This window comes from Psammomys obesus, unplaced genomic scaffold, assembly GCF_907164565.1.
Source record: "Psammomys obesus unplaced genomic scaffold, mPsaObe1.curated_primary_1811, whole genome shotgun sequence".
Lineage (NCBI taxonomy): Eukaryota > Metazoa > Chordata > Mammalia > Rodentia > Muridae > Psammomys > Psammomys obesus.
Genome location: NW_026589633.1, coordinates 48,649 through 71,045, shown reverse-complemented (window position 1 = coordinate 71,045; position 22,397 = coordinate 48,649). Strand labels below are relative to the sequence as shown.

At 37.8% G+C, this 22,397-nt stretch overlaps 1 protein-coding gene across 1 annotated transcript; it reads left to right on the top strand.

Moving 5' to 3' along the window:
- Positions 1-5,124: 5,124 nt before the first annotated feature.
- Positions 5,125-6,054, top strand: LOC129675132 (vomeronasal type-1 receptor 100-like). The gene is given in 1 exon segment (XM_055605156.1): positions 5,125-6,054. A coding segment is annotated over 1 exon segment (930 nt).
- The last annotated feature ends 16,343 nt before the right edge of the window (positions 6,055-22,397 follow it).

The following is a 22,397-nucleotide window of genomic DNA, read 5'->3' as shown; positions in this document are numbered from 1 at the left end:
TTTTTTTTTTTTTTCTCAGCCAGTCTCAGCTTCAGTGAACCTCAGAGAAAGATATCACTTGATCAATTATTAGGTATGTCACTACTGGATGAGACAAACATTTAGGAAGCAATAGATATGAAGTAGAAAGAGTGAATAATATACCTTTGGAAAAAAAATTTTTTAGAATACTATTTTTTACTTAAGATCTTTTATATGACTTATATTACATGTGCTATATTATTAAAATGTAGATATATATTTCATGAAAATTATTATGCATAAATGGTTTGTACATTTGTGATTTTAAAATTGGAATAGGGTTGTTGTTCTTTTAATTTGGAGACCAACACTTGAATAAGGTTTTATCAGGGAAGTTTCATTTATTTATTAATTATTTTTCATATACGAATATTTAGCTTGCATGTATGTCTCTGTACCTCTAGTGTGCCATGACAGAGAGGGCAATGGATCCCCCAGAACTAGAGTTTCAGATGGTTATGAGGCACCATATCAGTGTTGGGAATCTAATCCAGGTCCTTGGCAAGAGTTAAAACTGCACTGAACCACTGGTTCATCTCTCCAGCCCATCTCCTGGATTTTTAAAGAACAAACAATCACTGTGTGGCTATCTATATGTATGTTGATGAGAGACTCAGAGGTTTGGCTCTAGTGATTGGGATGAATCCTTTCCTCTACTAGACTGAACTCTTTGGGCACAAAAAAATTGTGACTATAAAATGTGTGATCTATGTTGTTGTATTCATGGAAATGTTATAGTATGGTCTCTTCCACTAACTTCTTCATTATTTCTACACATGCACGTATGCATACATCTATACATGGGAATTATAAAAGTGAATTTGAAAATATAATTGCTCATAAGAATCTGAGTCAGTATAGCTATTTTCTATTTCTCTATCACAAAGCTGATTTTAAAGTACTGAATTAAGTTAATTCAATAATGAACTTATCTTGGTAACCAGGCCAAATATCTTACATAAGCATCAAAGCTAAGACTGTTGAGTGAAACTGTAAAAATGTCTGGGAGCTAGTGATGTATAACACTTGGACCTTGTGTTCCACTGCATGTGGAGGAATCTTTTAAAAAGAAATTCCCAAAGAGCATCAATATATATTGATCTTCAGCAAGTTCATGTTTGTCATAATGTATGGAAAATAGTACTTGTCTTAATGTCGCATGTGCTCTCTAGTTGGTGGATCCTAGTTCCACATCTTCAGATGTGATTATGTAGCCTGTAGTAACTACAGAAACTAAGAAAGCAAAATTAGACCATTGCCAACATATGGGTTGTTGTGGGAGCAATAGAGAGCAGAAATGCAGGGTACAAGGATGTATTCAGGGAAATGGGAATAACAGGGCTCCTTATGAAGGAAGGAGTGAGGTAAGCACAGAAGGTCTGAGGAAGATAATGGTGAGTAGAAGAACACAATCAGATGGGGAAACCGGAAACTGGATGGGTTCCTGAGATAAGGTAAAGAAGATATATACAAAAAGAGGTAGTTAGGTAAAATAACAACATGGATTGCTGAAAAAGACATAAGGAATCATACTGTTCCCTCAAGACACACCCAAAAGATGTTCAAACATACAAGGACACTTGTTCAACTGTGTTCCTAACGGCTTTATTCAGAATAGCCAGAAACTGTTAGCAACCTAGATGTCCCTCAACCAAAGAATGGATAAAGAAACCATGGCACATTTACACATTGGAATACTATTCAGCTCATTAAAACAAAGATATCATGAAAATTTTCAAATGGAACTAGGAAAGATCATCCTGAATGAGATAACCCAGATCCAGAAAGACACATGTGGTATGTAATTCCCTGTAAGTGGATTTTAGCCATGTATTACAGATATATAGTCATAATACAGTACATTGTAGAATGCCGTGAGCATATTTGTGAGGCACAGATCCAAAGAGGAAAAGTATCATAGAGGATTCAAGAGACGATGCATAAATCTCAGAAGATGAGGTAGAATAGACAGAGGCAGTGGCTGAAAAGAAAGAATAAGGTAGGAGAGGAGGCATAGAGAGTTAAGAGGATGGGATCAGACCTGGGGAGAGTGAAGGCTAGAGGACAGAAAGTCTGTAGAGAAAAGGGAAACTGAGGGTGAGGGTACCTCTGTGACAAGCTTGAGACCCAAACCAGGGTGGGCTCCTGGGAGGATATGAGCGGTACTCAGTCAGAGACTCTAAGCAGCAGTGGCCATAGACACTAAAGAGGACACTCACTAACTAGACTATTCTAGCGAAGGGAGGGGCACACCAACCCACCCACAAAAACTTCAACCCAAAATTGAGCAAGCCTACAAGATGTGCAAGATGGAGCAGAAAAAGCAGAGATTGAGGGAATGCCCAACCAATGCCTGGCCTAACCAAAGACCCATCATATGGGAGAATGCCAACCCTGACACTATGAATGAAGCTCTGCTAATCTTCAAGACAGGAGTCTGACAGAGGTGTCCTCTGAGAGGCGCTACCCAGAAGCACCTCAAAACAGATGCATAGACTCACAGCCTAACATTGGTCTATGTTTAAGGAGTCTTGTGGAAAAGTGGTAGGAAAAAGAAGGGGACCCTGAGCATTTCCTTAAATGTTTCTCTACCATTTGTTATTCCTCTATTAAGAATTCTGATTAGCTCTGTACCCTGTTTTTTAATTGGATTACTTCATTTGTTGCTTTTTAACTTCTTGAGGTTTTTATATATTCTGGATATTACCCCTCTGTCAGATATAGGGTTGGTGAAGAACCTTTCCCATTCTGTAGACTGTTGTTTGGTTCTGATGACAGTGTGCTTTGCTTTATAGGAGCTTTTCAGCTTCATGAGGTCCCATTTGTTAATTGTTGTCCTTAGAGCCTGTGCTGTTGGTGTTCTGTTCAGGAAGTTGTCTCCGATGTCAATGAATTCCAGGCTCTTCCCCACGTTTTATTCTAACAGGTTTAGTGTGACTGGTTTTATATTTAGGTCTTTGATCCACTTGAACTTTATTTGTGTGCAGGGTGATAAAAATAAATCTATTTGCAATTTTTACAAGTTGAAATCCAGTTAGACCAGCACCATGTGTTGAAGATGTTCTCTTTTTTCCATTGTATATATTTTTTATTTTTATATTTTCTTTACTTTTAACATTAAAATATGTTTTTCTAAATAGCAGATGCTGAGCCTGATGGCCAACTGTTGAGCAGAGTGAATGGAATTTTATGTAAGAAGTGGGAAATAGTAAGAGCTGGAGAGGACAGGAACTCCACAAGGAGAGTAACAGAACAAGAAAATTTGAACACAGGGAACCTCCCAGAGACTCATACTCCAACCAAGGACTATTCATGGAGATAACCTAGAACCCCTGCACAGATGTAGCCCATGGCAGTTCAGTGTCCAAGTGGGTTCCATAGTAATAGGAAGAGGGACTGCCTCTGACATAATCTGATTGGCCTGCTCTTTGATCACTTCCCCCTGAGGGGGGAGCAGCCTTACCAGGCCACAGAAGAGGACAATGCAACCACTTTTGATGAGAACTGATAGACTAAGATCAGAAAGGAGAGGAGAACCTCCCCTATCAGTGGACTTGGGGAGGGGCATGCATGCAGAAAGTGGAGGGAGAGTGGGCTCGGGAGGGGAGAAGGGAGGGGCTTATGGGTGGATACAAAATGAATAAAGTGCAATTAATAAAAAATTAAAAAATATGTTTTTCTAAGTATCTCAATGAAGGTAATCTGACTGTGATATTTAATGCAGATCAATAAGGAAGCCTAAATTCACCATATATTTTAGCTATTTCAGTACAAAAGTCTTAATGTCTGGGATATACTGACCTCAAAGATTTGTTATTCTGATGATTTGCCCATTGTATGAGTCTAGGATATCTCCTCCAATACAAACTCTTAGACCCTTATTCTCATCTTGTTATTCAATTCAATAAAAAATTAAAACTCAGCATCTGCTTTTATAGCCTGCAGTGCAGAGACTTTCAGAGGCTCTCTGTAGCAGGTTCCTCACTTGTTTCCTGTTTTCTTCTGAAGTCCATCCACTTTGTCTTTCAGGATGGGGATTGAGCATTTTAGTCAGGGTCCTCTCTCTTGATTAGTTTCTTTAGATGTACAGATTTTAGTAGGTTTATCTTATATTATATGTCTATATGAGTGAGTATATACCGTTGTGTGTATTTCTGCTTCTGGGGCAGCTCACTCAGGATGATCCTTTCCAGTTCCCACCATTTACCTGCAAATTTCATGATTTCCTTATTTTTCATTGCTGAGCAATATTCCATTGTTTAGATGTACCACATTTTCTGCATCCATTCTTCAGTTGAGAGGCATCTGGGCTGTTTCCAGCTTCTGGCTATCAAAGCAGATGCTGAGACTCATGGCCAACTGTTGGGCAGAGTGCATGGAATCTTATAGAAGAAGTGGGAAATAGTAAGATCTGGAGAGGACAGGAACTCCACAGGAGAGCAACAGAACCAGAAAATTTGAACACAGGGGTCTTTCCAGAGAGTCATGCTCTAACCAAGTACCATGCATGGAGATAACCTAGAATCTCTGCACAGATGTAGCCCATGGCAGTTCAGTGTCCAAGTGGGTTCCATAGTAATGGGAAGAGGGACTGCCTCTGACATAAACTGATTGGCCTGCTCTTTGATCACCGCCACCTGAGGGGGGAGCAGCATTACCAGGCCACAGAAGATGATAATGCAGCCACTCCTGATGAGATCTGATAGACTAAGATCAGAAGGAAGAACAGGGGGACCCCCCCTATCAGTGGACTTGGGGAGGGGTATGTGTGAAGAAGGGGGAGGGAAGGTGAGATTCGGAAGGGAGGAGAGAAGGGCTTATAGGGGGATACAAAGTGAATAAAGTGTAATTAATAAAGTTCAAAAAAGAAATGCAGGAAGATGAGAAAAAATGTAAAGATGGAGGGAATAACAATGAAAAGGAATAAATTCATGTACTTTTTTGAAAAGAAAAGAATAAAGGAAATGATTCAGATATCAAAAAATACAGATTAATTAAAATTTAGTGGGGAAAATGGAATTATGATATGGACATACTGTCCAATGAATTACAAGTTTGATAAGTAATCTTTTTTTTTTCAGGTATAAGAACTATGCTTCCACTATGGTCTTAAGATGAATGCATTTCTCACCAATGTTTTCATTAAAGGATGTCCTTTATATTCAAGCTGGGCTTGGAGTCCTGGCCAATATGTTTCTCCTTTTTTTCTATTCTTTCAAAATCCTAGGTCACAGGCCTAAGCCTATGGACCTGATGTCTTGTCAACTAACCTTCATTCATATAATGATGCTCCTCACAGGAGGAGATATTTGGCTTACAGACATATTTGAGTCACTGAACATTGAGAATTACATCATATGTAAGGCAACTTTCTACATACACAGGGTAATGAGAGGCCTCTCTATCTGCATCACCTGCCTCCTGAGTGTGTTCCAGGCTGTCACTATCAGTCCCAGTAGCTCTCTGTTGGCAAATTTTAAACGTAAGATGAAAAAATACATGATCTATGCTTTCTTATATATTTGGTCTTTCAATTTGTCCTTCAATAGTTACCTGATCTTCTATGTTGGTGGATTTACCAATGTGAGTGAGACAAACCAGATGAAGGTCACTGAATCCTGTGTAGTCTTCCAAATGGACTATGTCATCAGAGGATTGTTTTTAACAGTGACAACCTCCAGGGATGTGTTTCTTGTTGCAGTTATGTTGACCACAAGTGTATACATGGTGATAATCTTGTTCAGACATCAGAGGCAATGCAAGCATCTTCATAGCATCAGCCACCAGAGAGCATCCCCTGAGAAAAGGGCCACCCAGAACATCTTGCTGTTGGTGGTTTTCTTTGTGATCTTATACTGGGTGGACTTTGTCATCTTATTTACCTCAGTCCTTGTGTGGATGTATGACCCATTCATCCTGACTATTCAGAAATTTGTGATGAATGCCTATCCCACCATTACTCCTTTTGTACACATCAGTTCTGATAAGAGAATCATCAATGTGCTGAAAATCTTGCAGTTAAAATGCCACTAGGTTTTTTAAAGCATTTTTTCTTCTTTTAAAAATGATGAAAAAATAAATAAAAGTTAAAAAAATAAAAATAAAAATGATGAATTTATTTTTATTTAAATATGAAAGTGTTGTGCCTGCATGTATGCACATGTGCATTCCTTGTGCCCTCAGAGTCCTGAAGAGTATAAAGCAAGCCTCAATAGATACAAGAAAATTGAAATAGCCCCTTGTATTTTATCAGATCACCTTGGATTAATGCTGGAACTCAGCAACAACAGAAAGAACAGAAAGCCTATTAACACATGGAAACTGAAAAACCTTTCTACTCAAGGACCACTGAGTCAGGGAAGAAATAAAGAAAGAAACTCAAAATTTCCTTGAATTCAATGAAAAGGAAAACACAATATAGCCAAACTTATGAGACATAATGAAAATGGTGCTAAGGGGAAAATTCATAGCACTAAGTTCCCTCTTTCAGAAACTGTAGAGTTCTTATAGTAGCATATTAAACACACACCTTAAAACTCTAGAATAAAAAGAAGCAAACACACCTGAAAGAAATACATGCAGGAAATAATCAAACTCAGGGCTGAAATCAGCAATTTAGAGACAAGTAGAATGATAGAAAGAATTAATGAAACCCAGAGCTGGTTCATTGAGAAAACAAACAAGACAGAGAAACCCCTAGTTAAACTAACTAAAATGGAGAGGGAGAATATTCAAATTAACAAAATCAGAAATGAAAAAAAAAATGCCCATGTTCTACAAAATTCAAAAACTTTGTTTTTTTTTTTTTTTTGTTAAGAGACTTTAAACTGCCACTATTTCCTAGGGGTTACAAGACTATTGAGTTTGCCTGCCCTGAATTTAACTTTGGTAAGTCCCATTTATCAAAAAATGTATCCTCTTTGTTTAGATTTTCCAAATTCATAGAATATATACTCACAGCCAAACACTGGGGAATGTGTCAGGGAACTTGTGGAAAAATGAGAGGAAAGAGAAAAGGACCTGGAGGTGACAGGAGCTTCACAAAAAGACTAACATATAGCCAATATATCCAGGGCCCAGATAGGCTTGTTGGTACTGAAGCAACAACCATGCAGGAACTAGACCTAGGCCCACTACAAAGATTTAACCTATGGAAGGCTTAGGCCTCATGTGGGTCCTCTAGTAAGGGACGTAGAGACTGCATTGGACACAGACTCAATTGTCCTCTGTCAGATATAGGGTTGGTGAAGATCCTTTTCTAGTCTGTAGGCTGTCGTTTTGTTCTGATTACTCTGTCTTTTGCTTTACTGAAGATTTTCAGTTTCATGTGGTCCCATATGTTGATTGTTGACCTTAGAGGCTGTGCTGTTCGTGTTCTATTCAGGAAATTGTCTCCTGTGCCAATGAGGTCAAGGTAGGAGGGGAGTTGGTAGGAGGTGAGAAAGAGGGAAAGAGATAGATAGATAGATAGATAGATAGATAGATAGATAGATAGATAGATAGATAGATAGATAGATAAATTTCTAAGGCTTTTCAAGAGCTCAAGTTCTAGGAGAAAGGCAAGTATACTAATTATCACTTCCAGAAGTTTAGAGGCCACCTAGGACATACCTCCTGTTGGGTATTGAAATCACCTACTGTCAATGGATTCATGTTAACCTGTGTCTTTTAATCCAGTTGTAAAATTTGTTTGAAATGAAATTGGGTGTCCCTGAATTTGATACAGATTGGTTTAGGGTGGTAATGTCTTCTTGGCCAACTCTTTCTTTGATTAGAATGAAGTTTATCTCTTCTTGTTAGTTTTAGTCCAAAGTCCATTTTGTCAGACCTTAGGATAAGGACACCTGCCTTCATCCTTGTTCCATTGTAGCACTTTTGTCTATTCTTTTACTCTGTAGTGTCTATCTTAAAAGTTAAAAAATGTTTCTTGAAGACAGAAGGTAAACAGTATGTATTTCTTGATCCATTCAGTTATTCTGCAGCTTTTGAGTAGAGAACTGATGCCATTCATGTTTAAATTATTATTAAAATGTGTGTTTTAGCTTTGGTCAACATGCTGTTGATTTTTGTTTTTATTTTTTCTCACTGTGACTTCATGCTTTAATACTTATGGCTCATATTTTTTCACAGTTAAAAAACAAAGTCCTTAAAAAAAAGTTAAATAATATAAAGAGTAAGCCATAAAAGCATGGGGAATTGTTTAGAAAAATTATATGCAGAAAATGATATTAAGTTAGAAAGCTGTAAAAGAGAAATAAGAAAATGTACATTGAAAATGAAGTATATGTAGAAATAAATAAATAGATAAAGATGTTTTGAAAGATGCATAGATGTCAAAGAAAGTGAAGAAACTGAACAAAAACAGTCATAGAGAGGACTAATTAAGTTTCCAAAGGAAGGAGAAAGAAAAAAAATAAGTAAAGATGTTTTCCAAATGTGCATAAAAGGTAAATTCTCCAAAAAAAGAGTGAGCTAGATTAAAAAAAAAAATTTCTGTGTTAAAAAAATGGAGAATTATAATACAGAGTTCACCTGGCCCCTGTATAATGTTCTTTGGATTATTAGCATACAAATAATTACATTTTTTCAGTAATGATTACAATTTATATATCCTCTTTAAGAAAGATTACAATAAACCAGACTTAGAGAAGGAAAAAAAACTGTAAAATTAAATATTGGAATGGGGTGATAGAAAAGAGATTGGAAAATCCTTTGATGAAGAATAAAGGCTCTCAGAATCTGGAACTACAACGATAGCACTAGAAAGGTATTTCCAGATGAGAAAAATCCACAGAAACATAAGGAAACTGTTGAATACTAGCCCACAGAGATGTTAGACAAGATATTTTCAGTTTGAACAGCATAATCTGATGAGATATTATATTTATATTTATATTGTTAAATATCAGTTGCTAGGTGAAGGACAATATACTGAATTAAGAATATACATTCTGTTTAAATATGTCACCTTATAGCAATGTTATAGATTTGCTTAAATGTTTCACTTTGTAGAGTTTGGAAAACTAAAATTTGTACCATACCATAGATACATATTTAGATTCTAATGGGCTTTTTCTTTAAAGTCTGAAAAAGATGATTCTGAGATTTGACATTTATTAGAGGTGATAGCTATCTTGGAAATGCCTTTACATTTTTAAGCTGCTGACACATCAGCATATGTATCTATTACAATACAACAATACTTTAGAAATTGTGGTATGAAACATGTCACACTGTATATCTTACAATCTTATAAGGCAAGCAATTATGGAAAGCTCTAACAGGACTTTAAAGAAAATGCTCATAGAACAGAAGGGAGACATGGGATCTACCAGAGATAAATTAAATAATGCTTTATTGACCTTAATCTTTTTTAATGTTAATGAACCATTTAGTACAGCTGCTGAAAACATTGGATGTTTAGAAATGTCTGCTGAATTAAATTAACTTATATAACTTCAGAATGGAAAACAGAATTTCTGTTGCATTGGGGAGAGGTTTTGTTTTTGTTTCCACAGGAGAGAAAAAGCTTTGGATTTCTTTAAAATTAGTAAAGAGTAGATTTGACCATGGGAGACTTCCTGAAAATCTTGTCTTCAGAAGAAACCAAGAAGAACCAACATGTAGACATCCAGTTAGACCAGCACCATTTGCTGAAGATGCTATCTTTTTTCCACTGTATGGTTTTGGCTTCTTTGTCAAAAAATCATGTATGCAAAGGTGAATGGGTTTATTTCTGGGTCTTCTATTCAATTTCGTTGATCCACCATTCTGTTTTTTATGCCAATACCATGCCATATTTTTATCCTGTTTCTCTGTAGTACAGCTTGAGATCAGGGAGTGTTTTAGCAATTCTTGTTTTTTTGTTTTTCCATATGAAGTTGAGAATTTTTCTTTCAAGTTTTGTAAAGAATTGTGTGGGTATTTTGATGGAATTGCATTGAAACTATAGATTGCTTTTGGTCAGATGACCATTTTCACTAGGTTAATCCTACTTATCTATGAGCAGGGGAGATCGTTCCATTTTCTGATATCTTCTTCAATTTCTTCAGAGACTTGAAATTTTTCTGAAACAGGTCTTTCACATGGTTGGTTAGAGTCACACCAAGGTACTTTATGTCCTTTGTGGCTATTGTGAAGGGTGTTGTTTTAATAATTTCTTTCTTGGCCCATTTGTCTTTTGTAAACAGGAGGTCTACTGACTCTTTGGAGTTAAATTTGTATCCAACCACTTTGCTGAAGGTGTTGATCAGCTGAAGGAGTTCTCTGGTAGAATTTTTGGGGTCACTCCTGTATACTATTGTATCATCTGCAAATAGTGATTCTTTGACTTCATCCTTTCTGATTTGTATCCCCGTGATCTCCTTTATTTGCTATTGCTCTAGCTAGAACTTCAAGTTCTATGTTGAAGAGATATGGGCAACCTTACCTTGTCCCTCATTTCAGTGGGATTGATTTAAGTTCCTTTCCATTTAGTTTGATGTTGCTTATTTATCACTCTGCACAAAACTAAATTCCAGGCAGATCAAAGACCTCAACATAAAATCAGATATACTAACCTGTTAAAAGAAAAAGTGGGGAAAAGTCTGGAACTCATTCTTACAGGAGACAACTTCAGTAAAGCAAAGGACACGGTCATCAGAACAAAATGACAGCCTACAGACTAGGAAAGGATCTTCACCAACCCTATATCTGACAGAGGGCTAATGTCCAGAATATATAAAGAATTCAAAAAGTTAAACACCATCAAATCAAGTAATCCAAATGGGGTAGAGATAAACAGAGAATTCTCAATAGAAGAATATTGAATGGCAGAGAAACACTTAAGGAAATGCTCATTAATTGATTGGCATACTCATTGATCACCTCATCCGGAGGCAGGAGCAGCATTACCAGGCCACAGAAGAATACAATGCAGCCACTCTTAATGAGACCTGATAGAATATAATCAGAGGGAAGGTGAGGAGGACCTCCCTTATCAGTGGACTGTGAGAGAGACATGAGTGGAGTAGAAGGAGGGTGGTTTGGGAAGGGAGGAGGGGGCATACAAAGTGATAAACTGTAATTAATAAAATAAAGGAATAAAGGTAAAAAATTAAAAAAAAACATTAAAAAAAAAGAAATGCTCAAAGTCCTTAGCCATCTGGTAAATGCAAATCAAAACACCCTTGAGATTTTACTTTACACCCTTCAGAATGGCTAAGATAAAAAACTCAAGTGACAACACATGCTAGAGAGGACGTGGAGAAATGGAAACCCTCCTCCATTACTGTTGGAATGTAAATTTACAACCACTTTGGAAATCAACCTGGCCCTTTCTCAGAAAACTAGGAGTAGTGCTTCCTCAAGATCCAGCTATACCACTCCTAGGCATATATATCTGAAATATACACAAGTATACAGCAGAACATTAGCTCAAACATATTCATAGCAGCTTTATTCATAATAGCCAGAATCTGGAAACAACCCAGATATCCCTCAAAGGAGGAATGGATGAAAAAATTATGGTACATTTACACAATGGAATACTACTCAGCAATTAAAAACAAGGAAATCATGAAATGAGCAGGTAAATGGTGGGAACTAGAAAAGATCATCCTGAGTGATGTAACCCAAAAGCAGAAAGACATACATGATATATACTCACTTGTTAGTGGATATTAGTCATATAATGTAGGATAAACATACTAAAATCTATACTCCTAAAGAAGCTAAACAAGAAGGAAGACCCTAGGAAAGTTGCTCAATACTCAGAAAACAAATACGATAGGAGAAAACAGGAAACAGGTCTACAATAAAAGATCTTCTGGAGGTGTCTCCATTCCTGATCTCAAGCTGTTCTATAGAGCAGCCGTAATAAAAACTGAATGGTACTGGCATAGAAACAGAATGGTGGATTAATGGAACTGAATAGAAGACCCAGAAATAAACCCACAAAATTATGGACACCTGATTTTTGACAAAGATGCCAAAATCATACAATGGAAAAAAGATAGCATCTTCAAGAAATGGTGCTGGTATAACTGGATGTCTACATGTAGGAAAATGTGAATAGATCCATATCTATTATCACCCTGCACAAAACTAAAGTCCAAGTGAATCAAAGACCTCAAAATAAACCCAGACACACTAAACCTGTTGGAAGAAAAAGTGGTGAAGCGTCTGTAAGTCATTGACACAGGAGACAACTTCCTGAACAGAACACCAACAGCACAGGCTCTAAGAGCAACAATCAATAAATGGGACCTCATGAAACTGAAGAGCTTCTGTAAAGCAAAAGACTTTACGACTACCTACATATTGGGAAAGGATCTTTACCACCCTATATCTGACAGAGGCTAATGTCCAGTATATATAAAAAAAAAAAAAAACCAAAGAAGTTAAAAAGCAACAAATTAAGTAATCCAATTAAAAAATGGGGAACAGAACTAAACAGAGGAATATTGAATGGCAAAGAAACACTTAAAGAAATGCTCAAAGTCATTAGTCATCAGGGAAATGCAAACAAAACACCCTGAGATTTCACCTTACACCCATCAGAATGGGCAAGATCAAAAACTCAAGTGACAACACATGCTGTAGAGGCTGTGGAGAAAGGGAAACCCTCCTCCACTGCTGCTGGGAATGTAAACTTGTACAACCACTCTGGAAATCAATCTGGTGCTTTCTCAGAAAATTAGGAATCGTGCTTTCTCAAGATCCAGCCGTACCACTCCTAGGCATATATCCAAAAGAGGCTCAAGTACACAATAAGGGCATTTGATCAACCATGTTTGTAGCAGCTTCATTTGTAATAGCCAGAATCTGGAAACAAACAAGATGCCCCTCAGCTGAGGAATAGATACAGAAATTGTGGTACTTTTACACAATGGAATACTAATCAGCAATAAAAACAAGGAAATCATGAAATTTGCAGGTATATCATGGGAACTGGAAAAAATGATCCTGAGTGAGCTATCCCAGAAGCAGAAAGAAACACATAGTATATACTCACTCATATAGACACATAATATAGGATAAGCATACTAAAATCTGTACACCTAAATAAACTAATCAAGAGGGAGGACTCTGGCTAAAATGCTCAATCCCCTTCCAGAATGCCAAAGAGGGTGGACATCAGAAGAAGGAGAAAACAGAGAACAAGTTAGGAGCCTGCCACAGAGGGCCTCTGAAAGGCTCTGTCCTGCTGACTATCAAAGCAGATGCTGAAACTTATGGTCAACCTTTGGGCAGAAGACAGGGAATCTTATGAAAGAAGTGGGAAGTTGTTCTGTCTCCAATTTTACTTCTAACTTTGTTATTTTGATCATCTTTCTCCATCTTTTGGAGAATTGTGTTAAGAAAATTTGGTTATGATATTTATTTGTCAATCTTATTGATTTTCTTAAAGAACCAAATTTGTTTTATTGACTGTGGGTATGTGTGTCTAAAATTTCATTGTAGAGGTCATTTGATTTTTTGTTTAGGTTTATTCCTTGATTTTTTTTTCTGTGAAGCTATTGTGAATGGGAGTGTGTCCATGATTTCTTCTGTGTGTTTTATTTTTAGTATATATAAAAAATATAATTTGTGTAAGTTGTTCCTGCTACCACACTGCTGAATTTGGTTATCTTTTCTAGAAATGTTCTTAGAATTCTGTGTTCATGTTATCTGCAAGTAGGGATATTTTTTTCTTCTTTCCCTATGTCACTCTCTTTTATTTCGTCTTCTTGTTTTATTGTTCCAGCTAGTCCTTTGAGCACCATGTTGAAAAGGACTGGGGGATAAGGGACTTCCCTGTCTTATTCCTGACTTCATGAGAATTGCATTTAGGATATTGTTTGTTCTAATTTTCTCGCATATATCATTTATGTAGAGGTGTGTTCTCTTTAGTCCTATGTTTTTAGGACTTTTATCATAAATGCATATTATATATTTCAATGATTTTTTTTTCCTGCATTTATTCAGATGACTGTCTGGTTTTTGTCTTTAAGTCAATTTATGTTGTTTGTTACATTTATAGACTTGTGTGGGTTGAATCATCTCTATGTTTCAGAGATAAAGCCAATTTGTTCAGGTTGTAGTTTTTTAAAATATATGACTGTACTCTGTTTGTAAGTATTTTATAATTTTTGAGTCTCTTCTTATCAGGGATATTGGCCTATATTTTTCCTTTTTTTTGAGGCATTACTCATTTTGGTATCACTATTAAACTGGGCAGAAGTAGTTTGGGCATGTTTCTTGTATTCCTTTTTTTAAACATAGTGAAAGAAAGATTGGCTCTAGCTCATCTTTAAATGTCTGGTAAAACTTCTTAAATGCCATCTATACCCTCTGTCAAGATTGTGTTCAGGATCTTATCATGATTGTCTGGGAGATTTCCACAAAGACAAGACTATATGGTAAAGAGAATATGTCCCCAAATGAAAGGAAATCCTTTGCAATGAATAACTTCAAGGTAAATTACTTCGTGACTGTTTATATGGACAAAATATATCAATACTGATTAGCACTCTATTATTGAATTATTGGAGTGGGTCAGAGGAAGATCAAATCCAAATTCAGTTATGTATGTATTTGTCTTTCCCAATAAATTGTGTACTTCCTATGGGCAGGAACTCCATGGCTGTTGTTAATCACAATTTATAAGACAAAAACTTACTGAATGTTTGTTTTTCCAATATAACTTTAAAGCTAGTCCTTAATTGTATATAGTAATTGCATATTAAGATAATTGTAATGTGTTACCAAATAGAAAAGCTACTGTATCAAAATAAAATGCAATGCTTAAGTTATCTTTGAAGTACATGTCTGGTAAAATTCTGCTGTGAATCCATTGAGTTATAGATGTTTCTTGGCTGAAATGCTTTTTATCATTATTTCAGTCTCCTCATTTGTTATTGGCCTGTTTAGGTTGTTGAATTGTTGGTTTAATTTGTGATTTGGCAGAACCTAGAAAATCATATAAGACTTTTAGATTTTCTTCATGAATGGAGTACATGTTTTAAAAATATCCTCCTATAATATTCTGAATTCATTTGGTGCCTCTTGTAGTGTTTCCCTGTTCTTCTTTTATTCTGGTAATATGGGTCTTCTCTTGATTTCTTTTTGTTAGTTGGGGCAAGTGTTTGTCAGTTACCTTTATTGATTCCTTGCATTGTTTTTTTGTTTATGTTTTGTTGATTTCTGCTTTTATTACTATTTCTTTCTGTCAATTCGGTTGTATTTTGTTTGTTCCAACTTTTCAAGTTGTATGATTATGACATTTTTGTGCTGTCTTTGTCTGATTTTTTACTGTACATGCTTAGAGCTATAAATTTTCCTCATGGAATTGCTTTCAATTCATGCCAGAGATTATGTCTTATTATTTTTATTTTCAAATAGTTCCAGGATTATTTCTATATTGCTATTTTCCTTTGACCTTGGTATCATTCTGTACTGTGATGGTTAATCTCCACGAGTTTTTGTATTTACTAGATATTCATCTATTATCAATTTTGAGTTTTAATGCATTGTAATCAAGTTAGATCTAAAGAGTAATTTCAAACTTTTTGATTTGTAATGATTTGTTTTGTATTTCAGGATATGATATATTGTAGAAATGATTCTGTGTGGTGCAGGGTAAAATGTGTACTTTCGGTGTTTGGTTTTATTATGCTCAAGGTACCTGTTAAGTCTATTTGATGTATGATGCCATCTGTTTATTTGATGTTTCTGTTCATTTTGGCCAGAGGACCTCTCAATTGAAAAATGTTGGGTATTGAAATCCTGTACTGACAGGAGGGGCCAAGATTGCGGCGCCAGGAGAACACTGTGTCTGAGAAGCGGGACAACACACTTTGTGCAGCGACCAGGAGACTGAACTCTGGGCCCTAAAACAACAGCTATCGTGTTTCCCAGGTGAGGGGAGGCTCCCACATCGTGGGAAGCGGTCGGGTCCACTCTCGGCTGCCCAGCCAGAACCCGGAAGAGAACCCGGCTAACTCGGGCTTTGGGTCTCCAGGCTGGTGCCTGTGTGTCCCGATCACTTTCCCAAGGCTGATCAGTGGGAACAAGGGTGCCTGAGACTGAGAATCTCAGTCGCAAAAAAACCCCTGGGGAAGGAAAGTTGCTAGACTGATCATGGGTCACCCAGTCTTTCCCTGGAAGGTCTCCCTGACCATAAGTACCTGCTGCCATCACAACTGAGCTCCCACCGCAAACAGAGAGCAGCTGCACGCCCAGCTCAAAATCCCTACTCCCTCTTGGGAAGAGGCAAAAGGCGGCCAGTAGAATCTGCCACAGACCACATTGTCTGTACCCCAACCCGAGATCGGGGCTGAGAAAATGCAAACCTTTCTCCCAAAGGCCGCCATAACCCTGCCGCAGGGGAGCAGAAGGATAAAGAGGCACACAGAGGCTTCACAGTGCGAGAACTACAGTGCTGCCGGCTGCTCCTAGCAAACAAACTTCAGCTCGGTATCTGGGATAGTAGTCATTCTACACATCCTGAGATTCTCCTGGGTCCAGCGCAATAAGGTCTAGCAGCAAGTTCTATCACCGGCGCCCCCCTCACCCCAGGCAGAGAAATGCCAGCTCAGGATTCCACTGAGAAGCCCCAACCCCTGCTGGCACTCCCCTGAGAGCACCTCCATAAGCTTGCCCTAGCAGAGGGGAAGGTCAGAGGGGAAGGACAGAGAGGCAGACTGACAAGGACACAGCACCCTCTCTCCAGCTCACCCAGCAGCCCATAGCAGAGAAACCCAAGCTCTGGATCTGAGGACACTCAACCCTACCTGGTACTCTCTCGGGATCAGCAAACATAGATTCTACTGCCAGGCTGCTTCTGGCAGAGAGATCTGGGCCCGGGATCTGGGATTGAGTACACTCAACCTTACACTCAACCTAACTCTTTCCCGCACCACCCAGGGACCAGTCAACATAACCCCTTCTGGCAGAGAGAAAGGACAAAGAGGCAGCCCACAGGAAAGTTGGGCACCAAGTCCTGCGCCACAGTGTCACAGAGCTGACTGTTAGCCTACCTGTGCACTTCTGCAGCAGGACCAAATCAGAGAGTAGTGAGCAAGGGAACCCCTGTGCATTCCAACTGTTCCTGCAAGAGAGTGAGTGAGCCTTCTAGGGAGAGATTGCCCCAGACCCAGGGCCTCTCCACAGAAGCAACCAGATGAGATCCCTGCCACCCACATCCTTAGTGTGGGCATCATAGGGATTCTTGGGATAGCGACCCCAACATTGAAGCTTCTGCCTTGCGGGTCCACCAGGGTAATCCAGGCAAACAATCTTTGGATCTCAGTCAGAACTGCGTAATAGTGGATTGCAGGCCACTGCAAGAGTCAGAGAATCCGCGCATGCACACTGCACCAACTAAAAGCTCATGGGAATAGCGCCAGCATCACATTCCTTACTTAGGCAAAACTGAAACCACAGTGCACACTCCCAAACCAGTGAACCTCTCTCATCTTCCTGAAAAAACAGTCCAGAAAACAGAAAGAGAGGATCATAGCCCGAACTACAATCTCGAGGAACAGTGAGGATTATAAATAACCAGATGGCTAGAGGCAGATGTAAGAACACTCCCAACAAAAATCAGGACATAATGACCTCACCAGCAACCCCACAAAACAATGGACACTTCAATTCACTAGATATACAAGAAAACAACCTCAAAACTATGTTTTTTCCAGCTATTAGAGGCCCATAGCGATGAAATGAACAAAGCCCTCAGAGAAATAACCAAAGATATAGACACTAACCAAGAGGAAACAAATCGTGCTCTCAGAGAAATGACCATGAAAATTGAGGCAAACAGAGAAGAAATGCACAAAGCTCTCAAAGAAATGTCCACACAAATGAAGGCAAATAAAGAAGAAATAAACAAAGCTCTCATAGAAATACAGGCAATTATACCCAAAGAAGTAGAGGCACAATTAGTGATACATAGAGAGGAAACAGACAAAAAAATAGAAGCTATCATTGAAAAGCAGGAGTCCACATTCAAACAGATGAAGGAAATGGTGCAAGACATGAAAACAGAATTAGAATCAATAAAGAAAACACAAATAGAGAAAAACTAGGAGCTGGAGAACATAGAAAAAAGATCAGGAACTACAAAGGTAAGCATCCCCAACAGAATACAAGAGATGGAAGAAAGAATCTCAAGAGCCGAAGATACACTTGTGGATATTGACACGTCTCTCAAAGAAAAAATAAAATCAGAAAAGTTCTAAACAAAAAAACATCCAAGAAATCAAGGACACCATGAAAAGACAAAACCTAAGAATAATAGGAGTAGAAGAAAAAGAAGACATCAGGCTCAAAGGTCCGGAAAGTATTTTCAAGAAAATTATAGAAGAAAACTTTCCCAACCTAAAGAAGGAGATGGCCATAAACATACAAGAGGCCTACAGAACACCAAGTAGACTAGACCAGAAAAGAAATTCTTCATGTCACATCATAATCAAAACACTGAACCTACAGAACAAAGAAAAACTTCTAAAAGCAGCAAGGGAAAAAGGCCAAGTAATATATGAAGGTAGACCTATCAGAATCACACCAGATTTCTCAACAGAAACTATGAAAGCCAGGAGGGCCTGGACAGAAATCATACAGTCCTTAAGGGACCACAGATTCCAACCCACACTACTATACCCAGCAAAACTTTCAATCAACATAGACGGAGAATTCAAAATATTCCAAGACAAAACCAAATTTAAACAATATCTACATAGTAACCCAGCTCTACAGAAGTTACTAGAAGGGAAACTCCAAACCAAAGAAAACAACTACATCTAAGGAAACAGAGGAAATAGATAACTACATACACACACACACAAAAAAAAAAAACAAAAAACAGAAGAATACAAGCAATGAAACTCAGTGACACCACCAACCCCACATCTAAAGTAAGTACCAATTGTTGGTCACTAGTTTCTATCAACATCAACGGACTCAACTCCCCAATAAAAAGACACAGACTAACAGAATGGTTGCAGAAACAGGATCCATCATTCTGTTGCATCCAAGAAACACACCTATGCAACAAAGATAAACACTACCTCAGAGTAAAGGGCTGGAAAAATGTCTTTCAAGCAAATGGTTCCAGAAAACAAGTGGGAGTAGCCATCCTAATATCTAATAAAATAGACTTTCAACCCAAGTTAATCAAAAAAGATAAGGAGGGCCACTATATTCTCATCAAAGGAAAAATCCACCAAGAGGACATCACAATTTTGAATATCTATGCCCCAAATACAAGAGCACCTACATTTGTAAATGAAACAATATTAAAGCTTAAATCACACATTGATCCTAAAACCCTAACAGTGGGAGACTTCAACACTCCACTCTCACCAAGGGACAGATCAACTAGACAGAAAACAAATAGGGAAATAAGAACACTTACAGAGACCCTAAATCAAATGGACCTAATAGATGTCTACAGATCTTTTCATCCAAACTCAAAAGAGTATACCTTCTTTTCAGCAATGCATGGAACGTTCTCCAAAATAGATCATATTGTTGGTCATAAAGCAAGCCTCTACAGCTACAAAAAGATTGAAATAATCCCTAGTATTCTATCTGACCACCATGGACTTAAGCTGGACCTCAACAACAACAGAAATAACAAACAGCCTACATGCACATGGAAACTGAACAACCTGTTACTCAACGACAGCTGGGTAAAGGAAGAAATAAAGAAATTAAAGACTTCCTAGAATTCAATGATAATGAAGGCACAACATACCTAAATTTATGGGACACATTGAAAGCAGTGCTCAGGGGAAAATTTAGAGCACTAAGTTCCTGCAAGAAGAAATTTGTAACATCACATACAAACAACTTAATGACCCAACTGAAAACCCTAGAAAAAAAAGAAGCAGATACACCCAAGAGGAGCAGACGGCTGGAAATAATCAAACTCAGGGCTGAAATCAATCAGTTAGAAACAAATAAAACTATTCAAAGAATCAATGAAACAAAAAGCTGGTTCTTTGAGAAAATAAACAAGATAGACAAACCCTTAGCCAAACTAAATAAAAAACAGAAAGAATCTATCCAAATCAACAAAATCAGAGATGAAAAGGGTGACATAACTACCGACACAGGAAATTCAAACAATTATTAGGTCATACTACAAAAGCCTATATGCCACAAAATTTGAAAACCTAAATGAAATGGACTATTTTCTTGATAGATTCCATCTTCCAACATTAAGTCAAGATTAGGTAGAAAGACTGAACAGCCCTATATCCCCCAAGGAAATTGAAGCAGTCATTCACAGTCTCCCCTTGAAAAAAGGCCCTGGGCCAGATGGTTGCAGCGCGGAATTCTACCAGACCTTCAAAGACGTGCTCACACCAATTCTCCTCAAACTATTCCACAAAATAGAAACAGAAGGTACATTACCAAACTCATTCTATGAAGTGACAGTCACCCTGATACCTAAACCACACAAAGACCCAACAAAAAAAGAGAACTTCAGACCTATCTCTCTTATGAACATTGATGCAAAAATACTCAATAAAATTCTTGTAAACTGAATCCAAGAACACATCAAAGATATCATCCACCATGACCAAGTAGGCTTCATCCCAGGCATGCAAGGGTGGTTCAACATATGGAAATCCATCAATGTAATCCACCACATAAACAAACTGAAGGAGAAAAACCACGTGATCATCTCCTTAGATGCTGAAAAAGCATTTGACAAACTCCAACACACATTCATGTTTAAAGTCTTGGAGAGATCAGGAATACAAGGCACATATCTAAACATAGTAAAGGCAATATACAGCAAGCCTATAGCCAACATCAAACTCAATGGAGAGAAACTTAAATCAATCCCACTGAAATCAGGGACAAGACAAGGATGCCCACTCTCTCCCTACCTCTTCAACATAGTACTTGAAGTCCTAGCCAGAGCAAGAAGACAACTAAAGGAGATCAAGGGGATACAAATCAGAAAGGAAGAGGTCAAAGTGTCACTATTCGCAGATGATATGATAGTATATATGAGAGACCCCAAAAATTCAACCAGAGAACTCCTCCAGCTGATAAACGCCTTCAACAAAGTGGCAAGATACAAAATCAACTCAAAAAAATCAGAAGCCCTCCTGTATACCAAAGACAAAAGGGCCGAAAAAGAAATTAGGGAAACAACAACCATCAAAATAGCCACTAATAACATAAAGTACCTTGGGGTGACACTAACCAAGCAAGTGAAATACCTGTTTGAGAAAAACTTCAATTCTTTGAAGAAAGAAATTGAAGAAGATCTCAGAAGTTGGAAAAATCTCCCATGCTCATGGATTGGTAGGATTAACATTGTGAAAATGGCCATCCTGCCAAAAGCAATCTACAGATTCAATGCAATTCCCATCAAAATACCAACTCAATTCTTTACAGACCTTGAAAAAAAGATTCTCAGCTTCATATGGAGAAACAAAAAACCCAGAATCTCCAAAACCATCCTGTACAACAACAGATTATCTGGAGGTATCTCCATCCCCGATCTCAAGTTGTACTACAGAGCAATAGTAATAAAAACTGCATGGTATTGGCATAAAAACAGAAAGGAGAATCAATGGAACCACATAGAAGACCCAGAAATAAACCCACACACCTATGAATACTCGATTTTTGACAAAGAAGCCAAAACCATCCAATGGAAAAAAAGACAGCATCTTCAACAAATGGTTCTGGTCCAACTGGATGTCCACATGCAGAAAAATGAAAATAGATCCATATTTATCACCCTGCACAAAACTAAAGTCCCAGTGGATCAAAGACCTCAACATAAAACCAGATACTCTAAATCTGTTAGAAGAAAAAGTGGGGAACATCCTAGAAATCATTGGCACAGGAGATAACTTTCTGAACAGAACACCAACACACAGGCTCTAAGAGCAACAATCAATAAATGGGACCCCATGAAACTGAAAAGCTCCTGTAAAGCAAAGGACACTGTCATCAAAACAAAAGGAATGCCTACAGATTGGGAAAGAATCTTCACTAACTCTTTATCTGACAGAGGACTAATATCGAGTATTTACAAAGAACTAAAGAAGCTGAAAAGCAGCAATCCAAGTAATCCAATTAAAAAATGGGGAACAGAACTAAACAGAGAATTCTTGACAGAGGAATATCGAATGGCAGAGAAACACTTAAAGAAATGCTCATCCTCATTAGCCATCAGGGAAATGCAAATCAAAACGACCCTGAGATATCAACTTACACCCATCAGAATGGCCAAGATGAAAAACTCAAGGGACAACACATGCTGGAGAGGTTGTGGAGAAAGGGGAACCCTCCTCCACTCCTGGTGGGAATGTAAACTGATACAACCACTCTGGAAATCTATCTGGTGCTTTCTAAGACAATTAGGAATAGTGCTTCCT